The sequence below is a fragment of the Balaenoptera physalus genome (genome assembly GCF_965194825.1).
Source record: "Balaenoptera physalus genome assembly, chromosome: 9".
Classification (NCBI taxonomy): domain Eukaryota; kingdom Metazoa; phylum Chordata; class Mammalia; order Artiodactyla; family Balaenopteridae; genus Balaenoptera; species Balaenoptera physalus.
The window spans coordinates 30,785,860-30,802,567 of record NC_138888.1 but is presented as its reverse complement, the minus strand read 5'-3'; the positions used below and the strand labels follow the sequence as shown (position 1 = coordinate 30,802,567).

The following is a 16,708-nucleotide window of genomic DNA, read 5'->3' as shown; positions in this document are numbered from 1 at the left end:
CCTGCAGGTAGGGCCGCCCGCGGACCACCCCGCCCACGACGATGTCGGCCGCAGCCATGGTCCCGGTGGGCGAGAAGCCGAAGCCCACGTAGCCGGCGGTGCGCACCTCGAGGCGGAAGGCTAGCCGGCCGCCCCGCGGGCCCCAGCTCAGCCAGTACTTGCCCTCCGAGTCGAGGAGGGTGCGGTGCGGGAAGGGCCGGCCCGAGCCCCCCGCCGCCGCGCCGGGGAGCAGGCCGCACAGCAGGAGCAGCGGCCAGCGGCACATCCTCGGGCGCGTCCCGCCTGGCGGCACCTGGGCTCCCGCCGCCTGGAACGCGGAGGGCGCACGCCGAGCGGCGGCCGAGAGCCGGCGGCTGGGCACCGCCCCCCGTCCCGCCCGCCGGGAGGGGCCGGACCGTCCCGCTCTCCCTCCCAGGCCCGGGCCGCCCGCCAGCCCGTCGGCCCGGGTTCCGCCGCCTCCAGCTGCGTCCCGCCCTTGCCGCCCATCCACCTGCCACCCCGCGCCCCTGATTTGGTCCCCGAGGTGGGATTCAGTGGGGAGCGGAGCGACGGATGTCCTGGAAGGAGAGAGGAGGAGGCGGAAGCCGAGGAAAGGGAGTCGGGGGCAGAGGGAAAAGGAGCGGGGAGAGTGGGCACGTCTTGGGGACCAGGGGGTGGGGAATCCCAGGGGAAAGAATAAGAAATTGCCGAGAGAGGGTAAGTTTAGCTTAGCCGAGGAGGGGAGGACCTGAGTAATCAAAGGGATAATCCTGCGTTTGCTGGAGGGCAAGTAAGAGAAAGTCCCGTCCAGGGTTAACCGCTTAATATTTCGGTATTCGCTGCCGTCGATTTTCCGAAACCACTGTACACAGAGATGCCTCTACCCCGCCGGGAACACGGTTCACCTCGTCCAGCGCATCTCTCTCACCCTTTCATCGGGTCTGGGGAGATCTGGTTCCTGACGGCAGGAGTCAGCACCTTAAGGCTTGCCTCCTTCGGCCTGGTTTTCTTTTGATTTGGTTTGGTCTTGAGGGGACACCTTCTGCCAAACCACTCTGCCATCAGCAAATAGGTCAGGGTTGAAGCATCACTTGGGAGTTAGATTTTAATTTGATATCCTCGTTTCCTGCTATTTCAAGTTGGGCCATAGTCATGTTTATCAAAAAGTGTTTTTGTCTCTACCTTTGACCACATCACTCCTGTCTTCAGAATGCTAATTACTCCGGGTGGCAACTGCAAATTACCTTCTTTATTTATTCACTTATTTATATTCTGCCATGTTTCAAAAAAGTTCTAAGGTGGCTTATAAAATACAAATAATACAAAATATAAAAATAAGAGAGGATATCAGATAAAAATAATATGGGTAAGAAGAATACTGCAAATATGTACTATTTACTTTGGATTTGGAGGCCCCACACAAGCTGCTTATATTAATTCTCTCTTTTCGAGTCGTGTTTCAGCCTGTTTTTTCTTGCTCCTATTTTTTCTTCCCATTCCTTTTCCCATAACTTTTCCAGAGTTGCCACCATGCATCAAAACTGTGCTCTCCCAGAGATTCGGGCATATTTGACTAATTCTGGAAAGCAACCTTCCAGCGGATCTGTTTACCAGGGAGTTCAGGGAGTTGCTTGAGAAGGGACTCATCCCAAGGAGAGAGGGGACTGAAGTCTACAGGTTTAGTCAGTGACAACAGACCACCATCAGAGTAGAGCAATGTTGAAACCTTGGGATAAGGCAAGAAATAAAAGAGCCTGTGAAGCCTTTAAAGAACTGAGGCATTGGGAGTATGAACTGCCAGCAGCCACAGGGCTCCCTGGGCGGACATCAGGAGCAGAAGCATCAACTTCTGCAAACTAAGAATCGCATCCTGGGGCTTCCCTGGTGGCGCAGTGGTTGAGAATCTGCCTGCCAATGCAGGGGACACGGGTTCGAGCCCTGGTCTGGGAAGATCCCACATGCCGCGGAGCAGCTGGGCCCCTGAGCCACAACTACTGAGCCTGCGCGTCTGGAGCCTGTGCTCCGCAACAAGAGAGGCCGCGATAGTGAGAGGCCCGCGCACCGCGATGAAGAGTGGCCCCCGCTTGCCGCAACTAGAGAAAGCCCTCGCAGGGAAACGAAGACCCAACACAGCCAAAAATAAATAAATAAATAGAGTTCCCTTTAAAAAAAAAAAAAATCGCATCCTTAGAACTGCATTTTTACAAGCACAGGGGCATGGCTACTGCTGTTGCTGTGGCCAGGAAGAGGAAGGGAATGTGGAGAGAGAGGAACAAAATGGTGGACATGGAGGCCAAGAAGAGTGGGTCTTGGTACCATGTGAGGCACAGGCATTTCAGGGGAGTTATATTACTCCAGAGTGATCAAAGGCAAACTTCCTGTTTTGTGACCCCACTTTTATCCCTAGCATAGAGGAGCCTGGAATACCTGGTTACATCTGCTTCCTGGGGTTTGTTATATAAATCCCAAATTCACATCTGGAACCTGCCCCCTGTTTACTGTTCCAGCTTTACCTTCCATCACTGCCATGTCACTCACCCATTTCCGACCGGACACATAAAAGCTGCCTCTAGAATCCTCAAAAGAGAGCTCTGCTCTTTCCCATCACTGTGCCTTTTCAGATTGCTCACACTCTGTCACACTTGCCTTTTCTTCCCTCCATTCTTCGAAGTATTTTCTGATCCTTCTTCCCACATGTCCGTCAGATTGCATTGGCCCCTGCACAGTGGTACCCATGCCCATGGAATGTTCTGTCCAGACCTCATGATGGCACCCCTAACATTTCAGTGTCTGTCCATATGCTTGTTTTCCTCCAGGAGCCTTTTAAGTCAGGAACAGATTCTGGTTCCTTGTTCTAGCACATTGCCTAGAATATGGATGAACATGCAATAGTGCTTAATAAATACTTGTAGGAAGAATAAATAGATGCATTTTCAGATCCCCCTGCAAGCATCCTCTTAACAAAGATGGGCTGTGGAGGGAAAGCTTGGCCCCCAGATGTGATTGAATGTTCTGCTCTGCCCTGGTATTGAGGCAAAAATAGAAAAGAAGACCATACATGAATACACAAAAGAGAAAGTCTTAAATGGTCTTTATTCTTTCATAAAGTCAGAATGTTGAATGTGAAGTTACTGCCCTTTGCTTGTCTGTAACTGGCATTGCATCCAAAACACCCTGCGTGCTTAAGAACTATTAAAACTAATATAATCATGTTGAGATTAGGTCAACAAACAGAACATCATTAGCATAATTCATCTTCAAGAGACCCATTCTGCCTTGGCTTGAATTACCTTAGTAAATGAAGACAAAAGAGACAATTTTATCTAAGTGTGCTTTATAAGCTGCCTGAGTTCCCCAGATCAAAATCATCTCCCCGCTCAGTTGTATAAAGTCACAGTTTCCCAACTGGGAAATTAATTACTGTACAACTGCTTGTCTTAAGTCTGTAAGGAAAGCAGGAAGAAAGCACAGGTTCATTAAAAACTCAGGGTATAAAGCCGAGAAGAGAATGAAATCAGTGGCAAGAGATTTCAAATTTACTTTTGTAACTATTGTTTTTGCAAAAATGATACTTGCTCCTTATTTAAAGCAAAAGATCAGGAAATGCAAAAAATATGAATAAGAAAGTAAACTAAAAAAACACCTGAAATTCCACCATCCAAAAATAACACTTGTATGAATTCCAAGAAACATCATTCCAGAACCTAGTGCCATTAAAACCTTGAAGGAAGAGCCTGTTGAATAAGAATTTGCAAAGAAACAGGTGAATTACTTTTGTAAAACTCCTCTTGAAATAAACAGAGTGACTCTAAACCTGCTGGTTACAATCACATTTTTTAGGTTTCTTCTCTACTCATGTATCTAAAAAAGAAACAAAAGACAAAACTAGAGATTCAGTGAGGTCCTTCCTGAGTTCAGAACATTCAAACAAATTACTCATTCTTAAAAAATGAGTCATTTTTTCACACTTTTCAATCAGGAATTTTAAACGTGATGTGTATTTTGAATCCTCATCCATTCTGATACACAGCTTGCCATCAGCCAGCATGTCTGCATCCATGCTGGGCTTCCTTACCTTGCAACCCTCGCTGCTGTGGAAGGTTTATTTATATTTCCACGTTGGTCAACTGCAAGGGCTGGGGAGGATGGAAAAAAGAAAGCTCAAGAGACCCTAACAAGCCAATGCAAAGTCTTTGGTATGAACCAGGTTTATCTGAAATAGGTATTTCTTACTTAAATATGGGAGTATAATTTCCTGTCTCCTTGTACCTAAGGTGCAACAATAAAACTAAATATTTATAAAGTTCCTGTCTTCTAGGAAGCTCAAAGAAAAATATTTATATAAGTGATCTCAGCAGTTCTCCAGCATTCAAATAGGGAAGCTGAAGCATTTCTCATTTTCATCTGTTAACTAAGCCTCTTGTGTGGATAGGCTTAGTTAGCAGACGAAAGTTGGCCTGGTTCAAGTTAATACTGTGAGTCAGTGGCAGAAAAGCCAAAAATAGAACTTTGGTTTCTTTCTTTTTTTTTTTTTTTTTTTTGACTACATACTTTCCTTAGCTCTCACCTCATATCCACTAAAAAAAAGTAATTTTTAAAGCTACCAGGTCATCATCATGAAACTTTCAGCTGGGCTGATATTTTTCACATGAGCAAGATGCCGTGATCCGCTATTAGCCCAATATTATACTCCTTATTTTAATAATGGATGATACCAATGATGATGGTGGCACGGATGAAGAAGTGCATTTATTTTTATTATTAAAAAACTGAAATGGGCTTAACTGAGTTCTTGAGGTTACTTTGAAAATAAGTGCCAGTTGGCATTGAAAATCCCTCCATACGAAGAGAACAACAAGCAAACCACTTTCTCTGTGCAAAACCTGCACTTTGGTATTATCTATAAACCATGCTCTGAAATCAAACTGTTTCAACTAGAAAAAGTAATAAAATTTTCTTAGAAGAAAAAAAAAAATAATTTTTTTTTTTAATCACTAGTGACTATCTGTTAGAATTTCCATTTACAAGTAACTATGATGTGTATCAATACCGTGGTAGGGAAGAAATTGATTTATACCAGCACTCAGCCTTTTTAAAAAGTTGTTTGGGCGTTGATGAGAGCAATAGACCCCGGAATGGTGCTCTTTATCAGAGTGATCTTTAGATGAAGAAAAATAACCATGTTCTCTAAATTTAGTCTCTATGGCAATGAAGCAACTGAAGCTGTCAGTGATTATGGGAGGAGAAATGAGGGGTGATAAAATGTGCCGAGTTAGTCCTAGGAATATCCTAGAACTTGCCTTGAAAGGAACCTCAAGGACCCTGCAGTCCATACTCTCATCTTGCAGCTGAAGCTAGCAAGTCCTAGAGAGAAGTGAATTGTTATACAAAGTTACAATTTTTTAATAGATACAAGCAGGAAGGGCGGCTGCCTGACAAAATTAACAATGTTTGGCTCTTCCCACATCCTCCTCTTAACAGTTATTCTTTTGGATGTCTCATGTTCACCACTGGTATTGGTTTACCAAATTTTAACTTCTGTAAACATGTTGGGAGAAAGAAGTCATTGTGAGTACAGTAATATTCTCCCTAGATATTACCCTTCTGGTTATACAGTAGATTTGGTATTTTAAATGCTTGTGCTGCTATGGGCTTATGCTTCTATAACCATCAATTTCAAGAAAAGTCTACATACTTAGTCAAAATGAGCAACCAGCATCAATTCAAAAACTGAATATGAATGAGATGATTCAGTACTACTTGATTCCAAAATTCCATATGAGGTTTTGGAAAAATTTAAAGAAATCTATACTCTAATGAAAGAACATAAAGACTAGAAATATAAAAATGTAATTATTAAACAACACAATGGGGGACTTCCCCGGTGGTCCAGTGGTAAAGAATCCACCTTCCAGTGCAGGGGACTCGGGTTCCATCCCTGGTAGGGGAACTAAGATCCCAAGCCCGCACGCCACAACTACTGAGCTCCCGCGCCCTGGAGCCCGCGAGCCACAGCTAAAGAGAAGCCTGGGTGCCACCGCAACGAAAGATCCTGCATGCCTCAACGAAGACCCCGCGTGCTGCAAATAAGACCCAAAGCAGCCTAAAACATAAAAAATAAAAAATAATGAAAGTCATTACAATCATTACTAAGCATAATAAATAATGAAAAGAGGTTCCCTTAAATGCAAAACTGGAATAATTAGCAATTATTTTTCCATGTGGAAACTGGCAAATACAATGAACAATGGGAATGAGCGTTAAACTAGGTTTTGAAGCTCTCTAATCAATTCTTGAATAAAAAAGGAAAAATGTGTGTGTTTATTTCCTACGCTGCAAGATTTTATTTCTTTTCATTTTTAAATCTAAGCTCTAGTCTCAGTTCTTTGGAAATTTCCACGTTTAAATATCCAAATTAGAAGTTAAAGAAACTAAAGATTAATTAACTAAGAAATTAAAGATTAATCGACTTAGCCTTACATAAACACAACTGGGTCTTCAAAAGGCATCTTTTTTTCTTTAGGTAATTAAACAAATAAAACAAATAATCAGGTTGACTGTCACTGTTAATTGACCAGATAATTGATGGCCAATCACCTCACTTACAGCAGAGTTTGCCCAAAAAGAGCCTATCAAAACCCCAGGCCATTACAAAATCAGCCTTAGGAGTAAAACCATTAATAATAATGAGAACACAGGAGCATGACCAGAGGGTAATTTCTAGGGAGCCCTACACTTGAGGAGAATTTCCCTGTATTCATGACCTCTTCATCTCTACTCTTTACCTTCCAATGTGTTTATGGAAGTTAATATTTGGTAAAACTAATTCCAACAGTGAGCTTGAGACACCAAAAGAATAAAGAATAACTGTTAAAATGAGGATATGGGGAGAGCCAAGTATTGATAGCCTTAGAAGTAGAATCATAATAATGATAACGATCATCACAATAATACCAATACGTTTATTAAGTGATGCAGGCTGTTACATTAATTGTCACATTTAATCTTTAGAGTAACTTTATGAAGTCAGTGTTTTTTTTCTCCCTATTTGAAGGAAACTGAGGGAAAAAACGTTTTTCAACTTCTATGAAAGCAAAGACAACAGGATCTTCTCTCAACTGTAAAGGAAGAAATTTCTTATAATATTAAATATTTATTAATAACCATAAACTTACATGTCTTAGAAACTTCTTTACACCTCTTTGTTTTTCTGGGGAAACCATAAACACAGTCCCCCAACTGCTACAAATTATGCAGTTGAGTTTCCCACACTTGGGGAAATCGCATGGGTCAGCACATCTAGAGGGCAATGGATAAACCTCCCCCTGGGAAAACTACCTTCGAGATCATGGTACCTCCCCTGCCAGGTATGTATTTTTTTTTTACATCTCTTATCAAACAACTCTATTGGTAGTATTTTTATTGAATATAAATAAAATAAACAAAAACCCACAGGAAATCAATTTGCTACAAATATTTGGAGCTTTTCTTGACACAAGTTTCTAAAACTGTATGTGGTTACTGAGTTCCTTGAGGAGTGTCTATATACTAAAATTGGTTCAATGGCAATGGAACATATAAAAATTTAATGTTAAAAAGTCATGGTGAGGGTGAAGAGGGGAAGTGAAATTTTGAAAGAAATTGAAGAAAGTAAGTCATCTTTTTAAAATAGTATTTCACTTTTATACTCTCTCCTCTCTCTCTCTCCACACGTACACTCAGACACAACTTAAAGTCACTCAGTTAATCTTGTTAGGCAGAATGGTAATTGTCAATCCATTTTTTCCTCCACTTTTCAGATGTTAGGAGAGGAAAACTAAACATGTTGAAAATTTAAACTTCATGTGATATAAAATGAGAGTTGGTGTCTTGTAAGGAATAACTTAGAAAAAAATGAGTAATCTGCTCTCTTCCTCAAGTATATAATCAGTGTTTAGAATTCACAGCAGCAAAAATTTATAGAGAAAATTGCCATGGTCACATTTTGTTTTTCAAATTGTAGGTTAATTCTATGACCCCTAGTGACATTAGGGAGTGAAGGCTTTTAGGTAATTTAGACCATGATACAAACATTAACCAGTTAGTGGGTGTAAAATAGTTTGAAAATCTAATTTTAAAAAGAAAATTTGGGCTTTCCTGGTGGCGCAGTGGTTGGGAGTCCGCCTGCCAGTGCAGCAGATATGGGTTCGATCCCTGGCCCAGGAGGATCCCACATGCCGCGGAGCAGCTGAGCCCGTGAGCCACAACTACTGAGCCTGCGTGCCACAACTACTGAAGCCCACGCGCCTAGAGCCCGTGCTTGGCAACACGAGAAGCCACCGCAATGAGAAGCCTGCGCACCGCAACAAAGAGCAGCCCCTGCTCACCGCAACTAGAGAAAGCCCGCACACAGCAACAAAGACCCAAAGCAGTCAAAAATAAATACATTAAAAAAAATAAAGAAAGAAAGAAAAAGAAAATTTATTTTCTTTTTAAAGAAGAACTGACAAATAATGTTTTATTATTGCTACTTATACTGCAGGACTGTTAAGTCAGGGGAAAAAAACCTAAGGGAGTTTTTAAAAAATCATGATTTGGGATATAAACCAGAGAAATCAAAGTATCATTTCTGTATCTCCAATATTGTTAAAAATCTTTTTTGGGGCTTCCCTGGTGGCGCAGTGGTTGAGAATCTGCCTGCCAATGCAGGGGACGCGGGTTCGAGCCCTGGTCTGGGAAGATCCCACATGCCGCGGAGCGACTGGGCCCGTGAGCCACAACTACTGAGCCTGCGCGGCTGGAGCCTGTGCTCGGCAACGAGAGAGGCCGCGATAGTGAGAGGCCCGTGCACCGTGATGAAGAGTGGCCCCTGCTCGCCACAACTAGAGAAAGCCCACGCACAGAAACGAAGACCCAACACAGCCATACATACATATATACATACATAAATAAAAAGAATGTAAGCAGACAAGAATAGCATTAAAAAATAATAATTAAAAAAAAAAAAAAGGCCTTGAACGCCATGCTGGGCACCAAGGACTTTTTAAAAAAAAAAAAAAAAAAATCTTTTTTGACTAGCATAACCAATGTTTTGATTTGAAAATATTTTTTAAAATATACCTTTGTTAGGTAGGTTTATTTGTGTGAAGACTATTTAGGAGGCCTAAATATTCCGGAAAAGGGGTTTGACCTGACCTGTGGTATCAATTTGATCCGCCTCCTACAGAGAAGAGGCCAAATATCAGCCAGAACAGACCATCTCCTGCTCTATTCTTCCTTCCTCTTTATTTTTTTTAAGATTTTTTTTTTTTTTTGATGTGGACCATTTTTAAAGTTTTTATTGAATTTGTCACAATACTGCTTCTGTTTTATGTTTTGGTTTTTTGGCCATGAGGCATGTGGGATCTTAACTTCCCAACCAGGGATCGAACCCGCACCCCCTGCATTGGAAGGCAAAGTCTTAACCACTGGACCACCAGGGAAGTCCCCATCCCCCTTTAAAAATGATGTTTTAATTCAGTCTTGCAGATATTCCTGTAACAATACATTCCCCCAAGGAAATAATAAGTACTCCCAAGTAAAGAACATTAATTTTAATTCTTTGATTCACTGTGAACAACAGCAAACACCATGTGATAAAATGCATGTTATCTGAGGGTGCAAAGTTAGGCAAACTGTTAAACTATACGGTAGCCACTTCTTAAAGCATATTTATTGACAATTCTGAATTACCTTTTATATGAAGGAATTACCTGAAAAGTGTTTGTCTAAGGTGGTGTGAATGCTGTATGTTTCTTTGGTGGCCAAGAATGCAAAAAGAGAGATTAGAAAAAGCAACAGACTGAATCCCACTGAAAGAGTCAGAAGAGTGAGAAATGTGTAAAAATAAAAAGGACAAGGGTGACAAGGGGCATACCAGAGTCCTGCCAACATCAGTCTCATGGCTTCAGCCCACATGATCACCATCTCTGTTGGATCACCCATTTTAAGGTAACTCTCCATCAATTAGAGCCATTTCCCCGACTTGGCTAGTTGGTGGTATTTCACAGCAGAGCTTCTAAACCAGGAGAGCCGAAGCTTGGAATGTTCCAACAGAAAACAGAAACTTAACTAGATGATCCAAGACAGCTCTGCCTAGCTAACATAAATATTGATGAGAGGGAAGATGAGCTGGGGCAAAGAGATGATTGCAGGAGTAGAGTTTATTTAAAGACCCAGCCTGAAAAGGAAAGTTAAAGATTAAAAACAAAATTTGAGGTATATATGATATATGACATCAGACTTGTGAGGAGTCTTCTATGAAGTTTTGGTTAGAAGAAAGATTTCCATCTATAGGAGAAATTTTAGGTTGGGGAGCACCAGAAAAATCAGAAAGTTTAAGAATATTGTGATTTTTACGGAAGGAACATTTTAAAATTAAGAAATGCTACTCAAATATTTAATAGAAAGAAATGTTCACAGCATACATTCTCTAATGGAGAAGTTTGGTTTTTTTTACTCAGCCTTTTGTCAATAGCCACTAGAAATTACAAGTTTCTGGATTTTTACCAATGATTAAAAATTATCAGAGCAGCTGGTGTTCATGCGAACTTCTAAACAAGCAAACATAAAGTTTTCACATGTATTGTGAAACAAAACCTTTTTAAGAAATCATCATGGTTACACAACCTTATGAAAGAATATTTCCTTAGTTTGTTGGGATTAATCCCTTTAAATATTTTTTTATTTGAAATTTGTGAATTTTTTATTTAGATTGCATTCCAGGATGTTATTTTATTCATTTATTCATTATACTTTTGATAACCTATTGTGTGCCTATACTTCTAGATGCTGGAGAAGCCCCATAAAAAAAAAAATCCATTCCCTCATGGAGCTTGCATTTTAGTGATTTAAGTAACTCAGGGAGCATTAGAAGAAGAATCAAATTACAATTAGTCAAAAACCTGACAAGATTTCCTCTTTTGAGGTGGATACAGCACACATTTTTCTTTAATATAAAACCATTTTTGAAATATTGTCACTTTCTTATTTTGAGCTCCATCAAAAGAAAGAACAAAATGAGGGCCTCCATTCTGAATAAATAGTGTTGAAATGTTTTGCTCCATGTGGTAAGAATTATCGGAACATGGAGAGTAACTAAAACAAAGCAAAAATTTGGGGGAAGAGTATTTATATAAGAGAGAACTGCATCAAGATACTCTTAGTGGAGCCAAGACACAAAGTTTAAACCACCATAAAGAAATAATGCATCCAGGCTCTAAAGAAACAAATGGAGATGTGCCATTCTGAGCAGGACTAGAGTAGGGAGAGGATGAAATGCCAATGCATTTCATTACGTGATTCTCCAAAGCAGAGCTGTTTCAACTTATCAAATTAATTTATTAGGAAGCAAATTCAGTCAACCAAACAAATGTTTAGGTATGACATTTTGAATCATTAACTGTGTAATGTAAATATTTTTATCTCCTCCTGTCTTATATTTCCTCAAATTGCTTGACACACAATCACTCTTTGGATCCCACTCTTTCACCTCACTTCTGAAGTCTTATTTCCTCTATGTCCTGACATCACCCTCTAGACTACTGCCCCTGCAACACACACGCACACACACACACGCGCGCGTGATTAAAATGCATCTCCAATTTCGTCATATATTTCATAACCACATGTTTAAGAATATCTGTGTGTTGTGGGAGAGCTGTATTTGCCCAGAAAACATACATCTTTCTAATATCTATCTAATCAATTTATGCAAAAGTTAAAACTCAGTTATTGAGTCAACATTTGAAAACAGAATACAATTTTTAGAACACAGTAGAAATAGAAATCTTTCTTTTGATACCCATATTCTCCCTAGCCAGTTATTGTGAATCTTCTGAATACTCTGAAAAGTATGATGAAATAATCTCCTTATTCCCCTACAATCCTTGTCTACTTAGAAAACTGAAACGTTTGATTTAAAGCAGATTCAGATTTGAATGCACTATTTCAGTGTTTTCAAGTACAGGTACACTTGGCTTCGCAGCATATAGATTACCTTGGAAGCATTTTCAAATGGCATGTACTTTAAATGTATGGTACTGAATTAAATAAACCCAGCTTGTGATGTAGTGATGAAAGTGACTAATCATTGTCATTTATGATTCTTTCTCACTCTGTCCTTCCTCCTTCTCCACACCTTTTGTCTCCCCCTCTCTCTCTCCCTTCCTTTCTTCCTTCCTTGTTTAATTTCTACAAGCAGAACACACCTGTAGGTAACAAGGTATGGTTTCAGTATTTTAGAAAAAGAAGAGCATGGACTTTGGAGCAGAGGACCACCTGGAGCTGAATCTCAGCCCTGCCACTTGCCAGCTGTGCAACCTTAAGGAAGTTAGTTAACTTCTCTGTGCCTCATTTTTTATCCCTTATAAAATGTGGATAAAATTAGTTATCTCATAGGATTGTTAGGATTAAATGAGCTCATACTTATAAATTCCTTAAAGCCTGGCACTAGGAGGTCTTATTTAAGTACATGTTAAATAAAATAAATAAATAAGCCTAAAGACAAAACTGCTCTTCACTTAGAAATAATTTCTCTAGAAGAAAACTATGGAAAGTTAGTCAAGCCACCCAGTTTTTGTTTACCTCCTCCATTGCACCAACCTTGCCCAACAAATATATTCTATTTCAAGAAACTGAAATTGATTCCTTCTTGTCCATTTAATTCACATTTGTAAATAAAAATTCCAGAAGTTATTGTTTTCACTCCATTGGTCATTCATATAAGGCAGGATTCCTTCTGAAATTAAATGACGTTAGAGCAGCAGAGGGGAAAGAGAGAAAAGTATAGCAGAAGTGACTAAAAGTGAAATATAGGAGTGCAGAAGAAAACATTAAAGACAGCCTATAATTAAAAGCATGCAGAGAGTCCTGTTGCCCTTGGCTGACTCCAAAAACACGGTTCCAAGAGAAGTGGTCTGCTCTTAACCATAAATACAGAGATGAAGCGCTCCAGGGCAAATCACATCAAAGGCAAAGGGAATGAGTTGGTGCGAAGGGGCCCCACCCAACCTCCCAGGATGGGCTGGGTTTAACGTCGTCCAGCAGACTAACCAAACCAGCAGCTTTGACCGTAAGTGCAAATTTTCACCAACTCTGGCAGATGAGCCTCTAAGTGGAGTTACCGGCGGCTACTGTTGAAGGTCAAGGAGCACACTGAAATTAGACTTTGCATTCCCTTGTCTCTTGAGTGGTGACTGCTTGGGACCCTTGAGCTTGACTGGGATGAATAAAGCCCCTCTCAGACTTGCAGACTCCCCCTGAGGCTTTTGACATCACCCCACAAGCACTCGCTTTCTATGAGCTGCGTCATGTTGCCCTCTGACCTGATGGAAAGATCTAGTGCCTGAAAGTGTTCTGAGATAGCTATTCATTTGTAGGAAAGTTAAAATACAAATCTGTGGGCCTAGGAAATCGTTTTGAACCAGTCATTAATTCTGGAAATTTAAAATGTGAGTTTTGGGGGTTATTTTTTTTATTGTTCCTTAATTCCCAATTTACTAAATCACTATTCAAATCTATGCTTAAAAAAAAAAAAAAAAGAGTACAATATGTAGCAAGAAACAAGCCCCGAAGTATTTTTTTATTTACATTTACCAAGAAAGGGATAGCAATTTCCTTTGAGGTCAGGAGAAATGTAATTTCTCTGTGTAGTAGAGAAAGCTGGTTCCATAGGGTTCTGCTGACAATACAGTGCCTGTCATTCTTGGGATCAATCCCCTTACCTATAATCAATCACCAGCTTTGTTCTGAATGTACCTATTTCAGAGCACAAAATCCTTCTAATTAATTTAAATTATGAAAACTTTCTGGCACAAAAAGACATAAAGAATAATATAACACACATTTAAGTAAAGATGGTTAACTGAACACTTGATTTGCCTGGCCTCTCTCTCTCCTGAAATGCACTAACATGGTTTTTCAAAGCCCTAAACCCACAAAGAAAAAGAGAATGTTAGGGGAGAAAAGAACAGCATACTTTTGGAAACCATAAAGCATATGGATCGATGGTAACCAACTTAGCAAATCTGAGAAAACTAAATCCTAACCTGGCAATAAAGTCCAGGAGAAAAGTGACTTAAATCCCAGCATCTCCAAATGGCCAAGCACAGTGAATTCCATATACCTCTGTAAGTGAAGGTGATGGGCTGGGGAGTACAGTGAGAATAGCAAGATTTTGAAAATTTAGGAAGTAGTTGGATAAAAAAATCCCCTCTCTTCCACTCACCTGGGTCAATGACCCTCATCTGTTTCAGCCCCAAACTGAAGGTTTATTCTCCAGAAAGGGTAACAGAGCAACTCAAATTGGGGAAGGAGGTGAGGGCACCAGGCAGCACTGAGGGCAAGAGCCCTGGAAAGGAAGAGGGGAAATACATAAAGTACAGACGGTCAGATTACAGTTTTGTCTCCACTAGCTTCTAGAACCCTGAGAGCTGACTTATACTCACCAGACAGAAGGTCATTCACTGGAGAATCTACTCAGCCTAAGGATGTTGATGTTGGGCGTGTCCCAATAAAACTGCCGAGTCAGGTCACCCCACAGTATACATGTCCTACTAGACCCTAGAACTTCCCATTCACTCCCCAACTTTCAGTATGAATGAACTGCAAAAGATCACAAGGTATTTGAGGCAATTCTCTACTGTTCTAAAATGAAAGTCAGAGAGGAAAGAAAAAAAAAAAAAGAAAACAAATCATCAAAAATATGCAACTTGAGGAAATGGAAACTATCCTCAGAAAACAAAATAAAATAAAAATTTGTCTTTAATATCCTCAGAGAGCTAAGAAATAATATAGCATCTGTGAAAACTGGCAAGATGCCATAAGAAAGAAACAATCAGATAATAAAAGGAATCTGAGAGATTAAGAATAAAATACAGTAAACGAAAAGCTCAAAAAAAGGCATAGAGAATAATGTCAAAAAAACCCCAAAACAAACAACAACAAAGAACACACAAGAAAGCAAAGCAAAAAAAAAGAGAGATGAAAATAAGATGCAAAATAGCTATTTTTAATAACACCAAATTAGTAAAGAAGCTTCTATCCAAATAACAGAAGTTCCAGAAAAAGAAAGCAGAGTAACTTGACTGGAAAGGAGGGGGAGAGTTATCAAATAATCCAAGAAACTCTCCCAGAACTGTAGAAATGGGTCCACTGGGTCCAGGATGAAAATAAAATTATACCAAAGAACATCATCATGAAATCACTAAAACATGGGATGAAAACAATCTGAAAACTGCCTGAGAAGGGAAAAAAATTGTGTAAAAAAGTGAGAATTGGATTGAGTCAAATTTCCCAGTAGCTCACTGGCATGAAGTCATTAGAGCAAAGCCATCAAATTTCTTAAGGAAAATTATTTCCAACCAAAATATTTACACCCAGCCAAATGACCAATTAAGGATAAGGTGACCAATAAAGAATTTCCAGATTTGCAAAATCTCAAAAACTTATCTCCTATGCATCTTTTCTCAGAAATATTCTGGAGGAAATAAAGCAAGAGCTTTATTTTCAATCAGGGTCTCAGATATGGGAGAGACAAAGGGAGAGCCCTCCAAGAGTTGGATGGGGAGAGATCCAGAGATGATGATTCTGTCATAGAAAGGAATCAGTCCACATGGGCGTGGAACAGAAGACTCCAGGAGAACTTCCAAAACTCTGAAACTGATGGGGCACCTGTTGTGTTGGAGGTTTTGAGAGAAAATTTGGACTTCTGAGAGTTTAAAGATAGATACGTGCCATATACATAGAAAACTAAACGAATAACACACATAAAGCAAAAGTTAAGAATTTTAGCTTTTACAGTTAGGTCTGTGATCGATCTGAATTAATTTTTGTGTATGGTGTGAGATAAGGATCTAAATTCTTTTTTAAAATTATTTATTTTTAGTTTTTTGGCTGTGTTGGGTCTTAGTTGCGGCATGCAGGATCGTCTGTGAGGCATGTGGGAGCTTTTTTTTTATGTTGTTGTGGCGCATGGGCTCCAGAGAGAGTGGGCTCTGTAGTTTGCGGCACGCAGGCTCTCTAGTTGAGGCGCCCGGGCTTAGTAGTTGTGGCGCGTGGGCTTAGTTGCCCTGAGGCATGTGGGATCTTATTTCCCCGACCAGGGATCGAAACTGTGTCCCCTGCACTGGAAGGCAGATCCTTTACCACTGGACCACCAGGGAAGTCCTAAAATTCCTCTTCTTGCATGCAGATATTCAATTGTCCCAGTATTGTTTATTGAAAGGCCTAGCCTTTCTCCCCAAGGAATTGCCTTGGCACCTTTGTTGAAAATCAATTCACCATAAGTGTAAAGGATACTACATTATCTTGATTACTGCAGGCTGATACTACCTTTTGAAATCAAGAATTCTAAATTCTCCAACTTTCTTTTCTTTTTCAAAATTGTTCTAGCTATCCTGGTCTTTTGCATTTCCATATATATTTTAGGATTGGTTCATCAATTTTTGCAAATCTTCTGCTAGGGAGAATTGGGAGAGAATTGCCATCTTAATATTAAGTCTTTCAATCCATAAACATGAAATGTCTTTCCATTTATTTAGATCTTTTGTAAATTTTCTCAGCCAACTTTTATATTTTTTCTTCTACCTATCTTGCTCCTTTCATTAAGTTTATTCCTATTTAATTCTTTTTAATGAAATTATGAATGAAATTGTGTTCTTAATTTTATTTGCAAATTGTTGGTAGTATATAAAAATAAAATCGATTTTTA

At 40.0% G+C, this 16,708-nt stretch overlaps 1 protein-coding gene across 2 annotated transcripts in view; it reads right to left on the bottom strand.

The window, feature by feature from the left end:
- Positions 1–367, bottom strand: part of MOXD1 (monooxygenase DBH like 1) — a 77,891-nt gene extending 77,524 nt beyond the window's left edge. For both annotated transcript variants that reach the window (XM_082474702.1, XM_082474703.1), the window contains exon 1: positions 2–367. In XM_082474702.1, coding sequence (XP_082330828.1) covers positions 2–265 — 264 coding nt within the window. In that variant the 5' untranslated portion in view covers positions 266–367. The remainder of the gene's footprint in view (position 1) is intronic.
- Between the last annotated feature and the right edge of the window lie 16,341 nt (positions 368–16,708).